Genomic DNA, 24015 nt, shown 5'->3' with positions numbered 1-24015 from the left:
TAGAAGTGAAGATGAGCGTTCACCAGTGAGACAACATGGGGCCAAGAGATGCTGATGGGTGTTTCCAGACACATATGGGAGAAGCAAACTCCATCTGGTTTCACTGGGGAACATGATGCACCATGGGGTGAATCACTTGTGTTTAAGCTGAAGGTTAATTCATCCTCTTCCAACCATCTGAATATTTCGACAAGACGCAGCTCTAGCCTCTAATCAGTGTTTTTATTAATAAAAGCTGCCCTTGCAAAGAGTGAAAAAGGTCGTTCTTGCGGATTTAAATAAGCACTGCAGGTTTTCCTGCCTTCCCATGGTGAGGAGGAGGCTGCTTTGAAAGTTAAATCCCAGGCTGTTATCCATGCCTGGGCCAAATTCCTGGCTTTTCTAGTTGACAGCTCTACGTGTCATGGGCAGCCTCCAGCTGCACAGGGCCCTGGGGTGCTGGAGCTAAGGGGACACTACTGCAAGTAACGCCTGCGTCGCTGTTAGCAAAACACAGACATTCTTTGTGCTCCAAAAACCAGATTATCTGCAAATACATATTCCCCATGAGATGCAGAATGAAGGTGTGACTCGATTAACGTAACCCAGTCAGTCTGGAGAAATGAAATTAAAAGGATAGAAATTTCTTGAGAGGCATCTCTCAACCTTTACAGTGATATGCCAGGGAAAAGGTCAGGCTCCAGTTAATGACTTGATGTTAAATGGGGCTCTGATCTCTCCAAGATCCTGTTTCTCCTTGAATCATTTCAGTTGCTTGGATGCTGTTGGGGCACAGGCGCTTCTCACCTTCACTCCAACAGAAAGAAAGGAAATTATCTGAGTTCCCATTGTCCGATGGATAAATAAAAATCTACAAATATGTTTTCTTATATCTTCTATAAAGGCTGCGGCTTTGTTTCATTTGATTCCGTATCACCCTGGCTCTCCTGAAAATCTGTGCTTTGGGAGCTGGGGGGGATAAATGCTTTTCATCTGCCTGCGGTGAGTCAGCTACAGGCAGCAAAGGGAACCAGTTTTTCTGGCTGCTTTAGATTTTCTAAATTTCAACTTTACAGCAAATCGAGATCTTCTTTTAACTACTTCTTCATAACCAGGTTGTCAGCTCTGATGTTTTTCTTGGTATGTTTTTAAAATAATTAATTTGATGTGCTCTCTGACAGGCTGGATTGCACAGGCACTGGTTTTGCATGCTCTCACCCATTTTTAGGGATCTCAACACCAAAATGGGTATCAGCTCCATCCTGGAGACAGCTAGAAGTGTTGAAGCAGAGTGACTAATTATTCATAATAGCAGGTTGCCTTCTCTAATATCTTTTTCAGCTTTAAAGCAGATATCCCCCGAGAACTATTGCGTGATATTAGCAAAGCAGGAATTGGATCATTATGAACCTCCATAATTAAAGAGAATAGCAGCTCATCCTCCGGCAAGACAAGTGGTTTGATAAATGTATAGAAGCACTCCAGCAAATGAAGCGGTTCAGGATCTGATGAAACTTAACCCAGAGGGAAGCGAAACACAGGTTAGCTGCCGAGACAGTCAGTGGGAAGAGAAATCAGAGTGGTTTATAGGTGTCTCTGCCTTCAGATCAGAAGAAAGGAGGCAGCATTTCATGTTCCTCAGCAGCCTTGTAAGAAATACGGTGGTAGAAGAGGGAGCGCCCCACTGAGGGGCAACATACCCATTTTACAGGTGGGAAGTGGAGGTGTAGGAGGCAAGAGCAGAGGCCATCCCAGATCATTTCGATGACCTGTGTCAGAGCTTGGACATGCACTCTGGGTCCTCTATGTCCCACTCCACGGCTCACAACATTGTCCCCTCCAGTACCTTGTGAGCCCACAAGCTCTCCACCCAGCTACTCACAGCTGCACGAGCTGTTGGTGATAAAATAATGTCAGTCTTTACCGGACTGAGGCAAGTTTGTTTTACTGGTCCATACAGGGTTGTAGCACAAACTACCTAGCCTTGCCTCAGGGTGGAAGGATACCTCCAACCATAGACAACCCTTCTCCGTCTCCATAGGAGAGAGAACATCACCCTCTCGGCTCTGCAGCACACCTCTCCAGCCCCTGTGATGTTTGCTGTGGTGTGGGGCCAGACTGGCCACAGGAAACCACATTCAATGCAGTGACCTATGCCTTGGTAAACCTGAAGGACTGAAGAGGGAAGAGTATTCTGCAAGGCCTAATCTGTCTATATTCTGCCATTGCATCAGCTTTGGTTTGGATCTGAGTCACCCACTCTGTGCTCATGTAACAACCAAGTGCTAGAACAGCTTGGGTTCACTGATAAAATTCTTTGCATCCTGGTATAAAACCACAAACCATCTCCTGTCTCTGCTTCCCCACAGGTATCGACTCCAGATGCAGCATATCACCTCGAGGTGGCCTGTCCACCAGTCTTTAGAAACATCTCATCTCTTGCCTCATGATAGGGGCTTGCTCTTGATGAATTATTTTCAGCAGAAGCTGGTAATATGAGACAGCAGAGCAACATCTGGAGTAAACTCAGGTGACAGTTGAGCATCAGCTATAGCTTGGAAAATTGTCTTGGTGCTGTATGATAGTTAAAGTGAAACTTGCTGTAGGGAATCACCTCTCCTGGAAAAAGAGAGGATTATCAAGTGTGTGATGAGCACTAGCAAGTCATTTTGGTGGACGAGGGCACAAATGTTTGCTTCTAAAGACTTCTAACTTTATTCTGGAATGTCAGAGGTTTCACTGCAGGAGAAGAGCTCCCACCTGCTATGGCATTGCTGAGAAAACCCTGCCAGGAGAGGTGTGATGAAGAGCAGGATTTTCTGTGCTGTGACCTCCCATCACTGTGACCTCCCATCACTGTACTCCATGCTCTGGGAAGCTGGTTCTTCTGTAATGATGGCAATTAGAGACAGATGAAAGTGCTCTGAGTAGCTTTTTTAAATGGCAATCTTTTATCAAAACAAACTGCAAAGTTGTCAATTCCTATGAACTTTCTGCTCACCTCTCCTGTTTTATGGCCAGATGTAGAGCAATGAAAAAATGTCAAATTTTTTGATAGCATTTTAAAAGTTCAAAATGGTTCTGTGATTTTTATTTCCTATTTTTTCCTTAAATGAGCAGCAACTGTAGCCTAATTACTTTTATCTGCTAACAGGCTTGAGAGCTAGTCTAAGGGCTGTTATAAATAAGCTTCACTGTTGTAATGAAAGAAACACAGATACGGGAGAACAAAGGCTGCTACTGTACCTGTGAGTTCTGTTTGGCCTCTGAACATTCAATTTTAAGTTGCAGCTGGCCTAAACCACTATTCAATGAAAAGAAGGGGAGAGATGATGATTTCTAAGTGGTCCCAATCCAAGCCTATAAATTGTGTGAAGGTACAGTCCTGTTTTCCTAAATGTCTGTTCGGAGCTTATCCTGATGTTCTATTTAAAAATTCACAGTGGCAAGGTAGGAGGGGAGAATGACTTTATCAGGCTAAAGTAGGTGGGAGGATGGGAAGCACAAGCTCTCAGGTACTGGAGCTGCCTTCAGATCTACAACAGAGGCAGCAACTTCAAAGCACTTCAACAAACCACTCACTGAGTTGGAAAACATACAAGATCAGGAAAAATAACATCAGATGCTTTTTGCTGGGAAAGAAACAGTCGTGGGAGAAGTCTCCCTCATCACAGGTCAACCCAAGTCCTTGGGTGGCAATGGCCAAAAAGTCGTATCCTCTTGAGATCAGCATTTTCCCTGCTGTTATCTGCTCCAGGCGGTGTGTGTCTCCATTAGTTGCCTGTCCAGGGTATGTAATGTCATTTTGCTCATCCGTCAGCTCCCCCGACCTGATCCAAAGTGCATTGCTTACAGGAAATTTGAGCAAAAATTGCTTTAGTCATGCCCAAAGCCCCATGGAAAGAACTAAACCCTCCTGTCTCAAAGACATGTACTTAAGCTTGGTGGGGGCTTTCCAAAGATCATTTCTTAATACAGTTTCCCCCAGGGAGAACCCGTTCCTGCGTGGCTTTGGTTACTGCCCTGAGTGAATCAAATTATCATGCTAGGGAAAGATAAAAGAGAGGCACTATTTTAAACACCACTGTTATTTTAGGGAAGCTCCATGCAAAATTACTTTGTTGTCAATAGGGCTGTGGATACAGTTGCACCTGACTGATGGTCTTCCAGCTGAACAAGGGAAGTGGTGTAGGTGATGAGTCTCTGAAGCCATGGAGAAGGGATTTGCAGTTCAAACACTGTGAGGAGTACAGGTGAGTTTTCACGGTGATGATTAAAATCAGAGATGTGAGCAGGGAGATCTTCCTGCATGACAAATCCAAGCAGATCGAATATATGACCAGAAAACTGCATTGTAGGGATCCTTGCTGCAGAAAGAGAGCAGGGAGGTGCGGTGGATGACAAGGTAAGGATCAATCAAGGACAAAAAAACAAGTCATTGCCCCCTCTTCCCCCCCCCCCCCCCCAAAAAAAAAAAAAAAGTCTAATTCGAGGAATATATTCAAAAGGAGAGTTATGTAAAATCTGGGAAATAAATGCTGCTGCTCTACTGGATGCCAATGAGACTTCAGTTCGAAATGTGGTCAGTGCCAGTGGGCTGTAAGGCAGAAATTACAGATAAAGTGGGCTGGCAGAGCCACAGAAGGGAGAGTATGGAAAGCATGGCCCACAGGAAAGCAGCACACAGAGGTTCTTCTAGGAGAGAGAAGGTTGCTGTCAGGATAAATGCCTGGTTTTCAACAGGATGTCAGATTTGTGTCATGCCTAGAAGATGGCTTAATTTTCAACCAAAAAAAAAAAAAAAAAAAAAAGTTCAGCAATGTATTAGGGCTACCATAGCACTAGAGTGCATGAAGAAGTTGGACTAGATGATCATCGTGCGTCCCTTCCAAATTCCTCTCCTCTCCTCTCATCTCTCTCTTCTCTCTTCACTCTTCTCTCTTTTCTCTCTTCTCTCTTCACTCTCTTCTCTCTTTTCGTTCTCTTCTCTTCTCCCTGGAGGAGCTGTTAACTCCCTTTAGTGGAGGTACTGAACAATAAATCCAACCACCAGACTCTGGCAGTATACGAGCCTGCAGACTCCAAATGTGGCCAGGCACGAGCTGTGTGGCCTCTTCAGGATCCTTCGCACTTCATATTTCCCTTGTGTAAGGGGGAGCACCCCTCATCTAGACAGGGCATGCACCCTGCCACCATCACCATGCTGGAGGTGATGCTTCTTCCCCTTGGCCACCCCAGCATCTCTGGGACCACAAGGCACCATGCATTTCTGTAGGTACACATATGCAACTGGGATTTTCTGGCATGAACAGATCCAGATTCATCTTCAAAATTAAGTGTTGTGAAAGCTGCCAGAGGCCAGGCAGGATGCTTATCTGCCAATGCTTTGCTTTCAGGGAGCATGAGGTGCACAGTACCCCAGTGAAGCAGCGTTAGAGGAGCCTTGGGGAAGTGTAATCCAACTGGTCAGGATGGTTCAGGAGAGGAGAAAGGAGCTGTAAGGAAATCGCTTTAAGCCTGTGTCATCAGAGAGTTGAAGTGTTTCGGAGTTTGGCTGAAATGACTGAGTGCCGGGGTGTGGGGTTTTATTGAATAATCACCGCTTTCTGAGTAAAGTGGAAAATGTTCCTGAAAAATCTTTAGTTTGTCACTTATTCAGTCAAAAAATCAACTCTGGACCAGGCACTTCCTATGTTTAAAATGCAGACTTTTTAAAACAGCAGGTCCTTTGCTCCCCGGGCAGGTAATCGCAGCAGCAATCCCTGTGCTGCATGCAGCTTCCCACCGAGGAAGCAAAGGCTGCAGCTGCCACGACCAGCAGAGATGTGCAAACATGTGCATTGCTCGGTGCTAACTGCTCTCCTTTGGCTTCACGCGAACCGCCTGAAACTTGGAAACCCGTCCATCCTGTTCAAATCCCCTCCCTCCACCAGTTCCTGGCCTTCAGTGCATTAGTGATGGGCTTTTCCCATGTGGGACTGGAAAATGATTCATCCACCAGCCCAGGAATGCAACCCTGAAGGCATCATTTGCGGTCCTCTCCCAAAATGCTCTTCTGGAGCTGGATTTCTGTGTGGAAGGAATGTGGTCTGGAAAAGTCCTCCCCAGTAAATCTTCAAGCAAAGAGGAGTCGTATCCCAGTCTCATCCAGATCCTTGCTGGGGAGAGAAAACATCCTAAAACCAAAGGCGGGTGCAGAAGATCTGCCAGGATTTGCTTCCTGCTCAGAGTGTGAGTGCCCTGCCCTTTCCTCCTCCCAAGGCTGATGAGCCTCAGTATCACCTTCCTCCTCCACCCTGCTTGCAAAGAGAGACATGCTTCTGACTCGAAGTGAGGAAAAACCTGTGCAAACACAGCCAGAAGTCCATGTGTGAGTACACGTCAGTTTGATCACATGCATGGAGGTGTCGCAGACATCTCATTATCATCTGTCTTTAAGCAGCTTTGGTAAGAAATTAAATTGCTTGATGCATTGTGCAGATGCTTATGGGTAGAGCTGGTGTCCATTCACTGTTGAATAATGTGTTTAATCCAAATAAGACAAGCCCTGGGTGTAAGGGAGGCAGTTCTGTGACTTCTGATGCTTTTCCTTCATGCCAAAAATTGCTAAGATAATGCTGTCCTTTGCAGGATGGGTTATTTGTGGGGGCTGTTATTCAGGAAAGCCAGGAAACATAAGAAGGAGAAACACTGGATTGGCCACTTTCTGTTGGGGAATGGCACAAGGATGCTACCGCCTCTTGCTTGTATTAGAAATAATCCCATCCCACACAGAAGTAACAGGGGTTTCTTGTTTATGGTTCAAACACGGTAACCAGAACTGCCTGGGAAAAGGTTCTTGACTCACGTCAGCTCCTCATGGGTGTCATTGCTCTGACCTGTTAAGAGCAGGCAGCTTCAGTGATTGCACTGGCTCTCAGGAGGAATTGGGTCTATCAGCCTCAGGGCAAGGTTTTTCCTGAAAATGAGAGGGTTTCACTGAGCACTACCGTTCCTCACAGGCCTCTCATGCAGGCTGGGGGTCACCATTGCTCGTTGGCACCCAAACTTGTAGCCAGATTTTAGGTCCAAATGCAATATGGTTGGATATATGGCCCAGTGGGTAGTACAGGGGATATCAGAGACCTGGGTTTCAGTTATGTCTTTGACTTTTTGAAGATATTTTCTGACAAGACAGCTTAACTCTCTAGACTGTGATGTTGCCTAAAAATTGGCTGCATGAATTCTTCAATCATTGAAACATCCCTAGTAACAAAACCCAAGTTGTTTCCCCCAAATAACCCTTCATCTTCCAATCTCAGAGGAGCTCTATGGATCCTAGCTAACACAAACCAATCCAGCCCAACCTACACGTGATCTCCCAAGTGTGATCCCTGGGCTGGTCTGCAAGAAGTAGGTTGAGATGGTGTGCAGAAGGCCATAGGGCACATGGGGAAGAGTGTACAGCACCCAGCGAAGTGCCTGATCTTAGTTCATCAGCTGAACTGAGGCTGTGATGAGTATCGGTGCCCTTCTCGTGCTCATGGCAGATGTATTGGGAGCTCCTTCCAGCAGCGTGACGTGACCAACATCTGATATGTGGGGGTAATGGACCAAGTGCCCACGTCAGGCATAGAGGGTGCTCTGAGCCCTTTGGGGACAGTGGAAAACAGGGAGGGGCGATGTGTAGCAGGACGACAATTTCTTCAGCCTTTAGAGTGATTGATTTTTCTTGCTCCTTCCTGGTTGGCCCAGGCAGGGCTGCATTCCTGCAAACAATAGCTCACTGCCTGGCTGGCCCCAGCACCCGGCTACCTGCTCTCCCCCAAGCCCAGTAGGCATGATCTTGGCTTTGCCTGCAGGTTCCCAGGCTCAGCAACTTGCTTGGTTTGTCCTTGCATCCCCTTCAGCTCCTAAGATTTGAAATTCATTAGTTCTGTTTAGGAGATGTGACCAACAGGAGCTGATAAACTCAGCTCAGCTACCAGGCTACCTGTCCTGGGGAAATTCTTTCTTTATTCAGGGGGAAGACTTGGGGAACAAACTCAGAAATCCCCAAGAAAAATTCAGAACCTCTCCCAGGGCACAGTTCCCATCAGACGCAGTATGTGGACGTCCCCCTACGCTCTCCAAGCCTGGGCACCACAGACTGGCAGCTGCTACGACACTGATTTTGTGGGGGAGGCTGCTGTGCGTTGGCAGCAGGGTAGGGCTTCAGGATTTCATCCCCCAGCCCTTAACAGAGAGCGACTTTCCGCAGTCACATGTGCAGCCAAGTCACTGAAATGAAATGGGTTAAAAATTAAGTTTCCAAGGGAGGGTGGAGTTATCTTGTGGGCACTCAGGAACAGCCAGCAACAGGAGCAGTCAGATTTCCCACAATTGTGAAAACTGCTGGTCTGCCTGAATGCTGAAAAGAAATAAACAGTGAGGGTGAGAGCTCCAGGAGCCTTTCCCAGTAAAGCCAGCATGTCCTGCAACAACACCTCTCAGCATCCAGTGCTCCTAGCCCATGTTAAAACCATTGAGACCAGTTGACTTCACCATGTGCTAGAGGACCACCCTTGTACCCCCCAGGAGAGAAACCCAGGTCACATCTCCTGCGGGGAGGGGGGGGGGGGGGTGTGTGTGAGCTGTTGGGGACCTGAGTCAATTTGCTGGTTCTTGTGTGGGCATCTCATACAATCTTCTCCAAAAAGCATAAATAACCTCTGTTCGCTTCAGCTCCCATGTAAGAACAAGACATCAGTCCCTCATCTCTCTTGCATGCTGCGTGATTCCCATGAAAAGACAGTCCCAAATATCCTGGACCTCAGGGAGTGTCACCACCACGGCACAAGTTAGTTTCTCCTCCGAGGGCTGCTGCGGGATAACCTTTACCAGGCTCACACACCCATTAACCAGGGCTGGCGGCTGAGCCTCCCTTGCTTGTGCAGCCTTTGCTGCAAAATTTCTCCTTTCTGCCAGATTCAGCTGACACTGGAAGTCGCAGAGGCTCTGCTTGATGACCCTGACCAAAGCGTGCTGGAATTTGCTGGGTTTCATAAGGTTTTCATTAGGGCTGAGACAGAGCCCCTGAGGTTTTGTGAAACTCCTAAACTATCTGTACAGCAAATTGTAAAACCGTCCCGTTTGTAGGGATGTTTGTTCTTACAGATCCTCTCTGCTTTCTGTCTTCCTCTCATTGTCTTCCTCTTCAAAGTAGATATGCTGCTCTACCTAGGGGAAGCCTCTGCTCCGTGCCGTGGCTGAGAGCTGAGGACAGGGTGGCAACAGGATGATCAGGAGGAGGTTGGTCTTCTTTACCAAGTTGCCAAACTGGTGTTTGGGTGAGCTGAGTTTATTCTTGTCTTTACTACCCAGTTCTTGCAGTTGGGACATTTCAACTGTCCATATCCTATGCTCCCTCCCTGGACTCATCCCTATAACAGCAAGCGATAATCCCTGCTATCATCTTAAAACAGACATGAGACAGGTAAATGTCTCAGTGCAAAGCTCTCACAATGCCTTACCCCGGGATTAAGTCTGTAAATCATCTACATTTGTTTTGCAAAGGGCTGAAGCAGGATTTAAGATCTCTAGAAGAGGATTGTAATTTAATAACAGTCATCAGCAACTGATCCTTAGCTCAGCTGGTTGTGGCCTATGTAAAAATAAGAAAAGCACTCAGGAACACAATCGTTTTGTTTTCCTGCATGTTGTTCCCCCATGGTTAGAGTCTGTGAAGTCTACCATGTTGCCTTAAAGCTCACCCCATTAGTCTCTACATCTCTTTACCTTAGGGCCAAGTCCTGTCGAGTCTTCACTGCCACCAAGTACTTCCCTAAAGCTTTTTAGCATTCTGGAAATGCAGGCTAATTTTCTGAAGTAGTAGCAAAGCTAAGCTTTTCTAGCACAATCCCCATTCATCCTAGCAGTCAGCCAGCCAATAACCCAAAGAACATCAGATGCCCAAACTCTGGCATCAGCACTAGGAGTAGGGTTTAACAGTGACCTTGGGGTGATGAGTCTGGGCTGTCTTGGGTCCTTCTGGAAGTCTCCCCAGCTAAAACAACAGCCTGAATACATCTGGATCCAACCTGGGGCCCCTGTGCCACGTTCCTCCTCTGGCTGGAAGGCTGCCAGGGCTGCTGTTTGCCCATGCCACGTCACAGTCCCACCTCAGCTATCCTGTTTTTCTTAGTGCACCTGCTAATTCTTGGCAGTGGCGGGTGAGAGCAAACGGAGAGCAGTGCAGAGGAGCCCACGCCCGCAGTGCACACAGCCACAGCCACCCATCCCTGGAGATTGCCACCTCCCCAGCTAACCCTGTGCCCCAGGCAAGTTGCAGATTAACCTCCTGAAAGGTGATGGTAACTCTTTTGCTCCAAGGCAGGAGTGGTTCAGCAGCGGGAGTCTGGAAGAAACACCCTCCCCAAGGATTTTCCTTTGCATTCCCTCAAATGTAAGTTTGGAAGAGAAAACATGCTGCAGTGTATCACTCTGCAAAGACTTCAGGAGCAGCCAGAGCTCGTGCAGAAAGACCAAGGGAGGTCTGGCACAGTGTGGCCATATTCTACCAGTGTTGCTATATCCCATCATTATAGCCAGTGCAGTTACTGAGGTATTTCTCCTTTCTAGCAGAGACCTAGATTTGTGCCTCCCACCTTCAAGGATGGGTAATAGACATTTTAAGATGTAGAAGAGGGGTTCAAGACTGACCAGAATCCCTGGAAGACTTTGGTGTCATGCTACAAGATGTCATCAGCTGTGGCTCTCTCTCCTTTTCTTTTGCAGGGGGGTACTTTTTCCAATAAGCCTGAGAAAACAAGAGCCACGTATCCCCAGTTCACAGCCCAGCATAGCTGGCTTAAAATGGGGTTTGCACTAAGGCTGCCAAGCAATAAATTGGAGCAACAGGTACAGGTTTGTTCTACCTCAATGTTGTAATCCTTGTGCCAGAGAGACTGATCCTGTCTTAACTTGCTGCAAGCTGTTGGCTCCAGGAAGGTGAACTGCATCTCTAGAGCCCTTGCGAAAGCTATTCCTGACCAAAATCAGCATTTACCCTCGTCCTTGGGTTGCCAAGGCCACCCTTTTTTTCTGAATTGAGAGAAGAGGATTTGGCCCATCTACTCCTGCCTGTGTGGGATCCGCCGTTCACATGGTTCCATGCACAACGTTGCCCAAAAGCTGTGCTGAAAAAGCTTCTTTGAAGGATCAAGGCTTCTCTGTGTGCCGAGAGCCATCAGCTAACATGAGCTGACCAGAGGAGGATGCAATGACCCCCTGCAGCTCAAGACAATTGTGTCTCTGTCGGTGCAGCACAGCCTTGCACTGTGGCACTGCAGCACAGGAGCACTCCTCACCCCAGTGCCAGGGCACCTTCCCCTGTCCCAAGACATTTTCATTTGATGCTGTTAACCATTAACCAGCACACTGTTACCTGTCAGAGGCAGCTCTGTGCTGCCTGGTCAGCTGGTGCTCGCAGAGCACTGCCCTACGAAACCGTATCCACGCGAAACCCCGACCTTCACCAGTCTGAGCCCGCCAGGCCAAAGAGCAGAGCTGTGTTCACTTTCCTGCATCAAAACTCCCCTTGCAGGCAGATGGGTCAAATCCTGAGGCTGGTGCTCAGGCACTTACAGCTGCCAGTCATTCCTACCTTGCTTAGATGCCATGGCTGACTGAGATGTATTTCTTGGGGGAGTCTTTTGCTTCAGCAAGATATAAGCCCCAACAAATGAGGTCCTTGGATGTTTTATGGTCAATAGACATGCTGGGTATCAGTTGCTCTCTGAGCTGAAACCATGACATGTGCATATGTTCTGCTTTCTCATCTTTTGACCAATATCCGGGAGCACAGCAGATGATGGAGCAGTAAATTATAGCCCAATCCTTGTCTAACATCAGATCTGTAGGGATCTACCTATAAGAGGCACTATGTAGATTTTCATTTGGACATGATGATCTTGTAGGGCAGAGAAATGCCTGAGTGAGGCTATGTGAGGAATGTGTAATAAAATGTCATGTGCTTTGGTTGTGGGTCAAGGAAAGCTCTCCTGAAACATCCTCAGAAATTCATGCAATGCTTTGGCTGTTACAAGGCAGGACATTTAACCTCAAATAAGTAGCGATGGGTCTTTGCACTGGTGTCTTGAACAGCTTGTGGGGTTTTTTTGCCTCCTTCACTTGCTTTTCCAAACTGTGAGGCCCCTGTCGTGTTATCTCATCCTCAGGGTTTGGCCCTTCCCTCTTCCTTCTGGAGCTCCATACCGAAAGCAGGGTGGAAATACCTCTGCAACGTGTCATTTTGCAAATACATCCTTGGCAGAGCCTGTTTCCCCATGCACAATGTTAACCTTGTCCACAGGCATGTGGGATGGCTAAGGCTGAGGCAGATGTGGGCCATTACACTGCCAAACCTTGCTTTTAAACTTCAGCAGAGTCTTCCTCCCAGCAGATTCTGATTTACCCCAGCATCAGCCTGTGACAATGTCTTCAGTGTCTTAGGCTTGCACTGGGATACTGAAAACAGCCTTCACTTCCATCTGTATGAATCAAAAAAAAAAAAGTTGAACAAGTCCTCTGAGCTCTGGGAATTCCAAGTCAAGGCTTAGGACCAGAATATGAGTACATCAGGTCGTGCACATGAGAAAAATAACTGGAACAGGAACATCTCAGATCATGTTTCAGTTACGAAAGTTAAGCTATTCTGTTTTCCACCAGTACTGAGTTAAACTGCTTGGAAATAATGTCTTTTGCTCCATAACCCCATGGCATGACCAGAATTAGCAGGAAGCAAAAGTGCCTACAGCTCAGCACTAAATGAGCCCATGTTTTATGACAAACATTTTCTTTTGCCTCGGCATTGACTGTTCTAAACTGCATTACGTATATTTCTACAGATTTGGACTCCTTAAAAGCTCCCCAGGATTATTTACTACTTTTTCACTATGGCAATGGAAAGGAGCAGGGACAGGCAGCTCAGACACCCCGTGTGCATGAGCCTGATGTGCATTACCAAAGCTGTGGGTATAGGAATGACATGCTTCATCCCAGAGCTCAAATTCATGTAGCTGCAGCCATGGAAACGGGTTAGTTTACATCAGCGTATATCAGCACTGAAAAGGACCCAGACACACAGCAGCTATTAATTAAACCCTTGGTGCTGGAGATAATGACTTGATGTGGCAAATGGGGAACCGGAGCATGATGGAGTTTGGTGATGATCCTCTGAGATGTCCAGGTGTCCTCAATCCATCTTCTAACACCTCCCACCAGAGCTGCTGCTGTATGACCCTCACTGCTGGGCCAATAGTGGGCTTGGGCTTGACTCCAAAGATAAAAGCAGACCCTGTCACAGGTCCCCATCTTCTGTGGGCTAGAGGAAGAGACCAAACGTGTTTTCTGTTCCCTGCAACAGAGGAAAACACTCAGCATGATAAAGTAAGAAGAATGAAAAATGAAAGGTGAAGACTGTTATGGATTTTATGAGCTGTAGCCTACTGACATTAAGGGATAAATTGCTTGCTAAGAGTCAGTTTTGCATCTTCAACCATGAAACGAAGATCTCTCAAGTGTTCCTCTCAGATATGGGCACACCCAGGCTGAATGACCAGGTTTGACCCACGCCCTGATTTGCAGCCATCCGCAATTAGTGGTACACTGGTCTGTAGCTAATGTCATGGGTATTTGGGGCACTCTTCCCATTACAGGATCCTTAGGTCTAAGAGTGGTGAGTAGACAAGATCTGTGCAAACTGTTGTTATAAACCTATTCTGACACCTGGTTTAGCTGATGAGCTGGTCCATACCTATTTTCCGTTTGTGTGGGTTAATCTAAAAAATTAAGGAAATGGTAAGAGAAGCTGGATGAGTAGGAAAGGAAGGACTTGGATGGTTCCCAGTCCAGAGAATTTGTGTCATTTTCATCCTTGGAGATATTCAAAACACATCTGGACACAGTCCTGGGTCCCTCAAAGGCAGAGCCACTGGCAGATGACAGGGTCAGAAGTGGTGCTTCCACCCCTCTCCAGTGAGGGGATGTTCCTTCCACTGGCAGTGAGCAGCACCATGCAGACACCAGGCAGGAGCAGCCAGGAATGAGGGGAGATGGTTTATCTCCAGGTCATCCACAGCCAGTGGCAACAGGGCAGCTTCCAGAGATGCTTTTTTCTTAACGATAAGCTATGATATTGTAACGAGTACCCACTAACAGTTTTCTGCTGCAGAAGGCAGCTACAGCAAACGGTGCCAGCTTCGCTGGGGTTTTCTGGTTTATCATTACTTTTCTCCTGTGAGGGCAGCCCAGTTGTACGCTCCAATGCTGTTACGTCCCCATTTCAGCCAGTAATCTTGACAGCAATTCCTCACCCCTGCTGCCCATCTCCCTGGGCTGCAATACACCCAGGGCTCCAGCCTGCCAGCACCAGGAGACCCAGCTAAGCCTCGCAGGGAGCACAGGAGCAGGCCGTCTGCCCCGAGCTCCTCTCCCCTGGGACCAATTATGCCAAAATTTGCAACAGTCAGAGATTCTTGGGCCCAAGCATTAACGTGGCACTGAGCAGCACCGCACCTCGCTTTGTCCAGCAGAGACAAAGGGGGAAAAAAAAAAAATCCTCCCCTGCCCTTTTAAATCTGGACAAAACAGGTTTCTAATTAAAGCAGTACTTAATCAGTATTGCTTTGTAAATGCAGACCTGGTGGATATTTGATGCAAACAGAGAGTTGGTAGAAACTCTCCCATACCGGCTCCCTCTTTGTCCCTCCGTGAGCCTGGGAATGGGTGTGATCTCGGAGTAGGAGTGTCTCTGCGGTTAAGTAGAGGATTGAATTACCGAGCACTGCTGTTCCCGAGCTAACAAGGTAGCAGAACAGCAAACAAAGTGCCTTGAAACTAGCTCACCAAAGAGGGGAGAAGGCGCCGAGTTTGGCGGAGAAGAGAGACCTGCGAGGACACCACGCGCTCTCCATCAAGGTAAGGAGCTTCCCTGCACCCTTCTTAGTTCTAGTACTAAAGGCCAGAACTGTTTAATGTCTTTTGTTTTGTGGGATAGTAAGAAACAACAACAAAAAATAATTGATTACATATTTTTTTAAAAAATTACTCACCTAGTGTAAGCTAGCATGTCTTTACCGAAAGCAACGAGCCCATCCTAATTAACACCATTTGGGGTTGGAACAAGCAGCTATCTCAGCTCACCAAGAACCCATCCAGGCTACGTATCAGCTCTGAGGACACATGCTTTTCATTTAGCTCACTGTACAGACTGGCTTTGATTTCACGCAATGAGCAATTAACAGCGTTTTGGTTTGGCCTAGTTTGTTTTATGCTTTGCTGCCATGGGGATTTGCTTAAAGCTCGCCTGCCTTTGTGACACGGTTATGGGTCCAGGCAGCAACAAGAAGTCGTTGGAAGTTCTCATCAATAGGTCTTGTCATCTGATCGATAGATCTGCTAATGGCTGAATGCTGGGCTGTTTTGCTCTATAAGTACAGAGTGTTTTCTCCCCCTGTTCATTTGAGATGCAAATTGCACTGAGATAAAATTGAATTGTAATGGAGTTGAGCTGCAGGCTTACTTGCCAGTATTTTTCTTAGGCGTGCCTATTAGGAACATAAATATTTAACACAAAGGAGAACTGATATGAATTAACATCTGTGGGAGGTTCGTGCTTATTCAAGGCTACACTAGGACAGATGTAAGTAAATGTTACAACAGCTGAAGCAAACTGGCCCCACCAGAGCCGCACTTAGATGGTGAATCATCCAGGTGCTCTTTACACACCGCTGTTAAACGGGCAGATTAGAGCCTGCAGAATAGAGATTAGACAGTCACAGAGCACCGGGCTTACTTTTCGGTGAGTTTTAACTTTACCTGCGGCGCTGTCTGAGATGTTGGGTGGAAGCAAATGCAAGGACAGGCCCTAGCCGGTGTGGTGCAGATCAGGAAAGCCCTGACCATCTTCCCTTGCCTTCCTCCTAGCAGAGCCAGGTGAGCCTCCCCTCTTCCTCCTCCCTGCACGAACAGGCCGACCTTTTCCTCCTCCAACTCCCTTCCCACTGGTGAACCCGCAGGTCTCACCAAGTTATTTCCTAGGCAGGACTTTGTGGCAACAGTTGCCAAGGTCTCCCAGCATGGAGCAAGAGTTTCATGCCATGGCCACCAAGGGTGTCATCCTGGTCTCCTGCTTTCCCCTGTATCTTGGGGCTCCTGGTTAGGTTGAGACAATAAATCCCTGCTCTTGAATGGCCAGGGATGCTGACAATGTTCATGGCATCTCTTGATCTTTTCTGCGGAGCTGCACAAGTTTTTCTGGATTTGAAGCATGGAGGTTGTTACCCTTTCTGCTCTGGACCCCCTGGAGAGGTGTGGCCACGTGTGACATGGAGGAGATACACCGTGGACTTTGTGACCTCGGGCTGGGTCTGTCCTGCAGCCTTCTCCTCCAGCACCACCCACGCTGCGGTCACTTGTCCCCAGCCGAGGAGGAGACTGGTTCAGATACCTGCCGCATGCTTGGAAGATGCTGGGGCTCTGCTCTGTGCTGAGCATGTCCTGCTGGACCAAAAGCCTTTCCTTAGTTTTAATAGAGCTAAATACCTGGTATCCCACTTGGAAGCAGAGCCCTGAAATGCCCTGTGCAGTGAAGGGGAGTCCGGGGCACAGTGAAAGCCCTTGTGATACCTTTGTGCTACCTGGTCCAGCTGCATTTTGGCCACCCCTGGGGAAGGCATGTTCTTCCACCACCCTCCTCAAGGTTCCTCCTTTCTCACAGGGAATGGGCGCATTGGCAGCCTTCTGAAATTCACTCTGGACTGACACAAATCCATGGGTTGGGCTCTCTGTGTATGAAATGTCCAACTGCACAAGGAAGGACTCCAATGCGGACACACCACACCCGAAGTATCTCTGCTCCAGCTCTTTGTTTATTCACATGTATCTTCAGCTTCTGTTGGCCCCTCAGAGAAACAGATCGTACAGTCACAAGGGGATACACAGTCCTACAACTCATTAAAACCTCTCTTCTTGTACTCTCCCTCTCCATATAATACAAACCTGGAAATGGGCCTAATTATTCTGGATGATTATACATTTCCACTATATTTCCACCCATTCTGGGTGTAAAAGGAATGCAGAAATGAGTGAATATGGTCACTAAGTCTTTGGCATCCTTCAGTCCAAAAAGTCCTGTGAGCTGTAATGTTAATTTCCAACATCGGGTGATGTGCATTTGATTCAGTTGCCTTGATTTCCAAGGGCCTCTGCTTGAAACAGAAATCCTACCATTTGTTATCCATCTTTATCTGAGCCTATTCATGCTTATCAGAGGCAGTGCTGGGTAGAGTAACAGTGGAACTTGTTATTACCTTATATCCACGTCAAAGACACAAGACATAGGGGATGCTAAATTGCATGGTTGAGCTCCATCCTGGGCAGTTCCTGTGGAATGAGCTATTCAGAGCAGCCGACCTCTCCTGCCTAAAAATGTCCTGTTGCCATGCCCTGGGATGAAAGAATAGGTTTCTGTCTGGCCCCTATTTAAAACTGCTCTTATGAAAACAGCTGAACCGGGTAAGAAACAGGCAAGGCTAGAAATCATATTCTATTTTATGTGATAGAGACTACCGAAATACCCACCTTTCCTTTGGGAGGATGCTAGAGCCTGAATCGCTGTTTTTTGTTGCTGTCTATGAAATAGCTGTCTGAGTCGGAGCAAATCCCCCCCATCTCAGTCTTTCAGATGCCTGGTTCCCTTCCCTGTGCTCAGACAAAACTCCCACTGGCAGCTCTGGGTGCAAAAGACAGTCTCGGATGAATGACTCTTTCTAAAGCTGTTTTCAGTATTTGCAGGGATGTTTTATTCATTTGGCTTTATGCAGTTGATGTGCTACTCTCTCAAAGCTGGCCTTCATTTCTGCCAAGAGGGGACTGCATGCTCTTTTCGCGTCTGCGTGCTGTGGTCCTGCGTGGGCTGGGTTTCACTTTTTATGCCAAGCGAGTGCCAGACGCCTGGCCCCCTGGGCTAGGGCTTTGCTCTTTGCTGTGCTGCATCAGCAGAGAGCTGTGCTCAGGCGTGCAGGAGCCCCAGGTCTGGGAAGCACGGGGGTGTAGCTCACAAAATCATGATGCACCAACACCGTCAATCACACAGCACATGATACCACAGGGGCTAAGTTACATCCCATGTTCCTCTGCCTCTTGTTCCCAGTGATCCACCCCATCTCCATTGGCCCCGTTGTCTCCCTGGATGGGCCCTTTCCTACCACAACAGAGAACAGCCAACAAAAGTCATCTCAGGAAGGAGAAAATGACTCTTGAGGGTGGGATGGTGTTCCTGAGGGAGCAGATGCTTAAAGCGAGAAGATGAAGGTGGAGGCTGTGTGGCACCCACAGGAGGACCAAGAGTGACCTCGCAGCCCTCCCTGGGTTGCAAGGGCTGGGTGAAACTGATAAACACACCACATATGTGGTGGTGAACATCCCTCTGGTTTCACACGAGCCTAGAGTATAACGCTAGTATGGGTGACTGGTACCAAAAAGGTGGGTTGTGTTCCCTTGAGAGAAGATCCCGTGAAGGTCTGGATCTGTTTCAAAGACCTTAAAGCTCATATAAGCTAACTCACCCCATTTTTAAACATGGAAGACCTGGATTGAGTCGGTTGGTACCTGCTTGTTTTGACACAAGTTACATGTCTTTCAGCAGAGGTGTGTCATCCAACATACACAAAGGGTGAGATTTCCACTGGAGCTCGAGAAACAAACCTTCCCACCGAATAAATCGGTTCCATCTTGTCAGGTCAGTGATGGAAATGCAGTCACCTATGGAGCATCATGCTTAGGTTTAGGTCATTTCATTCGCAAGCTGAAATGTAAACCTGTTTTTTTCTGAAGTCCTGGGTTTCTATTCCTGAGTTTGATGTGACACTTGCAGGGCTGAACTGGAGCAAAACTGAAATGGTCCCTTACTTTTGATAGTTACTGTTAACCTTGCTGCTTTCCACTGGGAAGTCAATGCTCTGGAAAACAGTTCTCCAGCTGGTCTGAGTGGAGCCAGACCGGCACCCCTGCTCTATCACCATCAAATAAAGGTCCTGATAGCAAGGGCTTATTCAACTGCACTAAACTGAGCACCAGGGAAAACCTGCTCTTATCTTGTACACATACATGCATAACATATATGCATGCATGTTTTTACAATAAATATAAAACTCTCATACACACTAGCAAAAATCATAACTCTTAGACTTGTTTTTTTGAGAAGGATGGGCCAGGTAGTCACTGGTGCTTGGGTTTAACTGTGGTTTCTTTGTGGTTTTGGGCTCGGTTCATGCTGACAGATCTGGCAAGCAAGGTCTCAGGGCATGGTGGATGGGACTGAGCTCCCATGCTCTGAGAGAGGTGAAGTGCAGTTTCACAAGCTGGGATCTCCACAAGCAGTAGCCTTTCCTCAGTTTCACCTTGGAAAGTGCCTTCTTTTGAGGGTTTCTCTTCAACTTCCATCTGTCACACCCTTCCCATAAGCTTTTGAAATGCAGGTGCTCCACAGGGCTCAGGAAGATCTTGCACAGGTGACCAAACACATGCTCTCCTCCCTGCTGTCTCGGCTCTTGTTTTACTTGCCTGCAGTCATTAGGTTAAATAATGATCCATTAAAATGCTGATGTGGGAGAGGATTGTAACTTTTTTCTTGGAGGTGGTGAGTAATTAGAAGTCAGTTTGTGAGAACATTTCTAACCTGAATCACTTCTCTGGAAACCAGGAAGAGGAATTAAAATGGCTTCAGCTTTGTTTTCCTTCTGCGTGCACCTCCTGCCCTCACTGTGGCATGAAGCCCTGCCTTTGGATGCAGTGCTGGTCCCGAGCCAGTGATCTCTCCCTTTCACCAGGGGAGAAAGAGCTGAAAGAAAGGAGAGATTTGTTCGTAATGAATTGGCAAGCTATATGCTCGCCGTTCCCTTGGGGTGGCTCTGTACTCAATAATCTCACGAAGAGGAGCTGGAGGTGGAATGGATACCGCTGAAGTAGGTGTGCGCCAAGCTGCATTTTATTATTTTGAAATAATGCACCTGGCACGATGATAGGGGCAATGCTGCTGCAAGGTACTTGCATGAAGAAGGCTTTTAACAGCCTCTTGTGCCACTGTTTTTCTTCGCAAGGATCCTCAGAGAGAGGTGGGTTTGCACCGAAAGTTTGTTATCCGTCACTGGGACTCATGGCAGGGGGAAGTTACTGCAGCTCAGACTCTGCTGCTGCTTCTGAAAGCTTTTTTGAGACTAATAGGGCTGCCCTCAGCCTGCAGGATGCTACCTGCCTGGGAGAGCCTGCTGCTTTCAAAGACATCCTGGGGAAGAAGGACTTCCCGGGAAAACAGTCAGTCAAGAGCTGAGTGGGTGCTCTCACCTTCTCTATAGGACACCAAGGCGAGGACTGACAACCCCCACGTTCAGCCAATTTGCCAGTTTGCTCTCCTTTTTCCAGCTCCAGTCACTGCTGAGCACTAGGCTCTGTATCCAGCATGATGAATGTGGAAACTCAGACTGCATGACTTGGGAGTTGTGGCTGGTGTTAAGGCTTTCTGATTTAATTGTCAGTACATTGTTCTTACATTGTTGAGAAGTTTGCTGGGACAATACAGTTCTACTGTTCCCAGGACAAATAGTCAGTTGTTAAAATTTTAGAGGGAGGGTTCAGAAATAGCAGCAGTTTGGGAAAAATCTGCTCCTACAAATCAGTTTCCCAAGACCATCTGCTTGAAGATCAGACTGCTGGAAAGCTACCAGCAGTGAGATAAATAAAGAGGACAAAGGAGGTCATAAAGAGAGGTGTGGAGAGATGAGCAAGATTTTCTGGATGGAGAGAAGTGTTGAGCTAGAATTTATGGCAGGTGGAAATGAGGCAGCTGCAGGGACTAGTCAAAGTCAGAGGAGATAAATCGTGAGCTGCCTACCCTTCTAAATCAGATGTCCTCTGAGGAATTTGAAGAGACAGATGAGATACAGATTGAGGGCTGTTGCAACTGGGAAGGTGGTTATTTCCCAGTAACCTAGTATTTCTTTGTGCTCCTTGCTTTTAAGTAAGGATTAATGGTAGGATTTGAGAATTAGTGCAAAACCCATCTGCTTGTGGCTCACAAAGGGCTGAAAGGTAAAGGCTCACAGCAGCAGTGGGTTTGTGGGAAAGACTATGTATTAGCCACTAAGTCAGAGATGCCAGAAAGGGACAGGGTGTGAAGGCACAGGCTATAAGAAGGCACACCAAGCTGAAGGTCTACTTCTTGTTAATGCCTGGGACAGTGGTTGGAGATGGGGTAAATTTCCAGGTTTCAAGAGACAAAACAACTGGGTCCTGGTGAGACTGGTCAGCCTTAGTCGGACAGGGAAAACTGGTTATTGCTCTTGCAGAACCTGAAAAATTACTTGTCTCAGTGGATCCAGGTTTATGCATTCTTTGAATTTAGGGAACAGAGAATTCAAACCCCTCCTGGGGCATAGAGCACTTCCAGTTTGAGAGGCCATCTTTAAAATAAAATCATCTCAGTGGTGCTCCTCTTCATCCCAGGCTCTTAAATCTTCACACACATTAACCCTGAACAGACTTTAGCATCTCAGTCCTCAGTATCCCACCCTTTGCCCCATAAGGAAAGAACAGAAAAGACCAGTTGCCTGTGGTGGCAGGGAGCTGCTTGGATGAGTTGTGGTCTGCTGATCCCTGGCAGCCATTCATGGAAAAAGGGAAAACCTGTCCATCTGAACCCAGTGAAGTCTCTTCTTGGCTGCAGAGCCATTGACCCTGAGAAGCTGAGCAAGAAGCTTCTTCACAATCTTAGTTCATCCTGTCCAATGTCCCATCCCAAATTTTGATCCGTCTCTACTTAAGAGAAGACTAAAAAGTCCCTTCAACCCCTTTCATGATCCACCCGGATGATTTGGTAGCATGGATAGGGGATCTTTTCTGAGCGGTGGAGGTGGCTGAAGCGTGAGGGTAAACCCATGTTATTGCCTTAATGCCAAACAGATGGGGAGGTGCGGCTTGCTGAAGTGCAGCACCCAAACAGGGGCTCACAGTCACAGACCCTGAGGTGCCGAGCCCAAAGAGCACATCCCAGCCATTCATCCATCTCATTTGAAAAACATTAAGTAAAGACAAGCCTGCCAGCTTCCCTAATAAGCTGTTCCAATATTTAATTGCCCACCACGATCAGAAATAGCATCTTATTTCAAGGCCTGTTTTACGTAATTTTAGCTGCCAGGCAACAGCTCTTTCCAAGAAGGCTGAAGTGCTCTCTGTGGTCAGCCGGGCACGTCTGTGCAGAGCCCTCTCCTTGGCAGTCTGGCCACACCGAGCTCCTGAACCTGGACCTCGCAGGACTTAGAGGAGGAGGGTGAGCCGAGCTGTGCTTTTTCCTCTTTTGTCACCCCCCCTAAAACACTTACCCCATTCTCTGCATCACTGCCATGTCCCAGAACATCCAACATGGGTGATTCAGCAGTTTCTGATTGCAACCTGCCTGTGACTGTGTAAGAGGATAGGAGCTGTCACTAACACACGTACTGATATGGATATGTATGTCACAGGTGCTCTCACCTATGCAAAATTTGCCTTTCTACCAAAAAATCGGAGGAGGATAATATGTGACTGAGTGTGTGACAACATGAGAGAGAAGACAAGCCCCATTTCTGGACCTGCCTACCTATCATTTCTACATGAGAGAAAAGCCACTTTTTCTCCTCTTGCAACAGGAAAATAAAAGGCGGTTTATATCGGTTGAGTGCTGTACTTCTGAACAGTCACTCGCTAGGGGCAGTCACTATTCAAAGCAGCAGTCCTGAGCAGTAGCTGATGAGCCACGCAAAGTAACTCAACATTGAATTGCATTCCTCTAGGCAAAACAAGAGTTAACTGCTGTCCTCTCTGCAAACAAAAAAATGGCACCTACTTGGGCCCAGATGCCCAACTATAATGGAGACAATGAAAGCAATTCAACAGCCCTGGTTTACCTCATCTAATGCCAGTCCAAGTATTCCCAATAATTAGGCCTTTCAGCCTGGAAAGGCTGGAGCCACAGCTGCTTCCTATTTTCCCAAAGCTGTAAAGAGCATTAGTCATTTCACTGGGTTTTTTTTATTACTGTGACTACAGCCCAGTAAGTGTGCCGCCAAAACTCAGACAAGCCAAATCAGGCTTAATTCAGAACGTACTTCTGGAGTTTGAAATGATCTCCTATGCCCCTTCTCAGTCCTTATTTTCCCTCCCCACCCAAACAGCCCTAGTCTGCCTGAAGAAATGTCCTGCTAGGTCTGCTTTCTCAACACGTACCACACTGACCAAAATGAAATAGTGATTGCTGGCACTTCCACCCCAACTGTTATTCATTAACCAATCTTGGGAGTGACCTTGACACTTAATTAGTCATCTAGTTCTTCGTGAAAGCAAAGCCTTACCCTGTGCTTCGCTGATTGGAGAAGGGATGTGGTTCATATGTAGCAAGCAGGAGTGTTGCTGTGGTTTTGGCAGTGCATGAAGGGGAACAGGCATAACAGAGATCTACCTGCCCTCGCCCACCGGATTTGTTACCTAGATTGTGTTCCAGATGGCTCTTTTAGCTCTGGAGGCTTCAGGTTGTCCCCACTGTGACATCCAGCCAAGACACCAGCCACTGACACTTGGTTTCCAGGTCCTCTGCCCTCACCCAACAGCAACATTTGCTCTTTGCAGTTTAATTTATAGCATCTTAACCGAGTGGTGATGGCCCAGCAGAGCAGCTCCAAGCCAGCAGTTGTCTTTGCTACGCAGTGGCCACCTCTCAGCTCACGCTCATTGTCTGAACTTGCCTCCTCTTTCTATGGTTGTGAGAGGCCCTGGAGATAGTAGAAATAGGGTAGCTGGCCCTGGAGGTGGAAATTGGGTAGTTGCATGTTACTAATGTGGAGGCAAAGAGGGGAGCTACAGCTACTTTAATGACTCTCTTCCTCCTTCAGAGGTAAAGTTGTGTCTGTGTACAAGGAAACAAATGTCCATCCCCGTAACCAGTTTTTTTCCCAGTGAATTCCTGCCCCAGAGGCTGTTGACTCA

General features: G+C 47.3%; 1 protein-coding gene across 3 annotated transcripts in view; it reads left to right on the top strand.

Annotated features, from left to right (window-relative positions):
• Positions 1–6239: 6239 nt before the first annotated feature.
• The window catches only part of VILL (villin like), a 45713-nt gene continuing 27937 nt past the window's right edge, over positions 6240–24015 (top strand). Inside the window, exons 1-2 of one of the 3 annotated variants that reach the window (XM_033002849.2) lie at positions 14760–14916; positions 22186–22324. Coding sequence is in view for 1 of the 3 variants with exons in the window: in XM_033002847.2 (XP_032858738.2) it covers positions 6294–6349 (56 nt within the window). In the remaining 2 variants the exon portion in view is untranslated. Of the gene's footprint in view, positions 6350–14759; positions 14917–22185; positions 22325–24015 lie in introns of those variants that run through there. The other 2 variants (XM_033002847.2, XM_033002848.2) reach the window with 2 other exon arrangements.

This window comes from Tyto alba, unplaced genomic scaffold (genome assembly GCF_018691265.1).
Source record: "Tyto alba isolate M040663 unplaced genomic scaffold, T.alba_DEE_v4.0 Super-Scaffold_38, whole genome shotgun sequence".
NCBI lineage: Eukaryota > Metazoa > Chordata > Aves > Strigiformes > Tytonidae > Tyto > Tyto alba.
The sequence above is the reverse complement of the archived record's forward strand: the minus strand, read 5'-3'. Positions and strand labels throughout refer to the sequence as shown.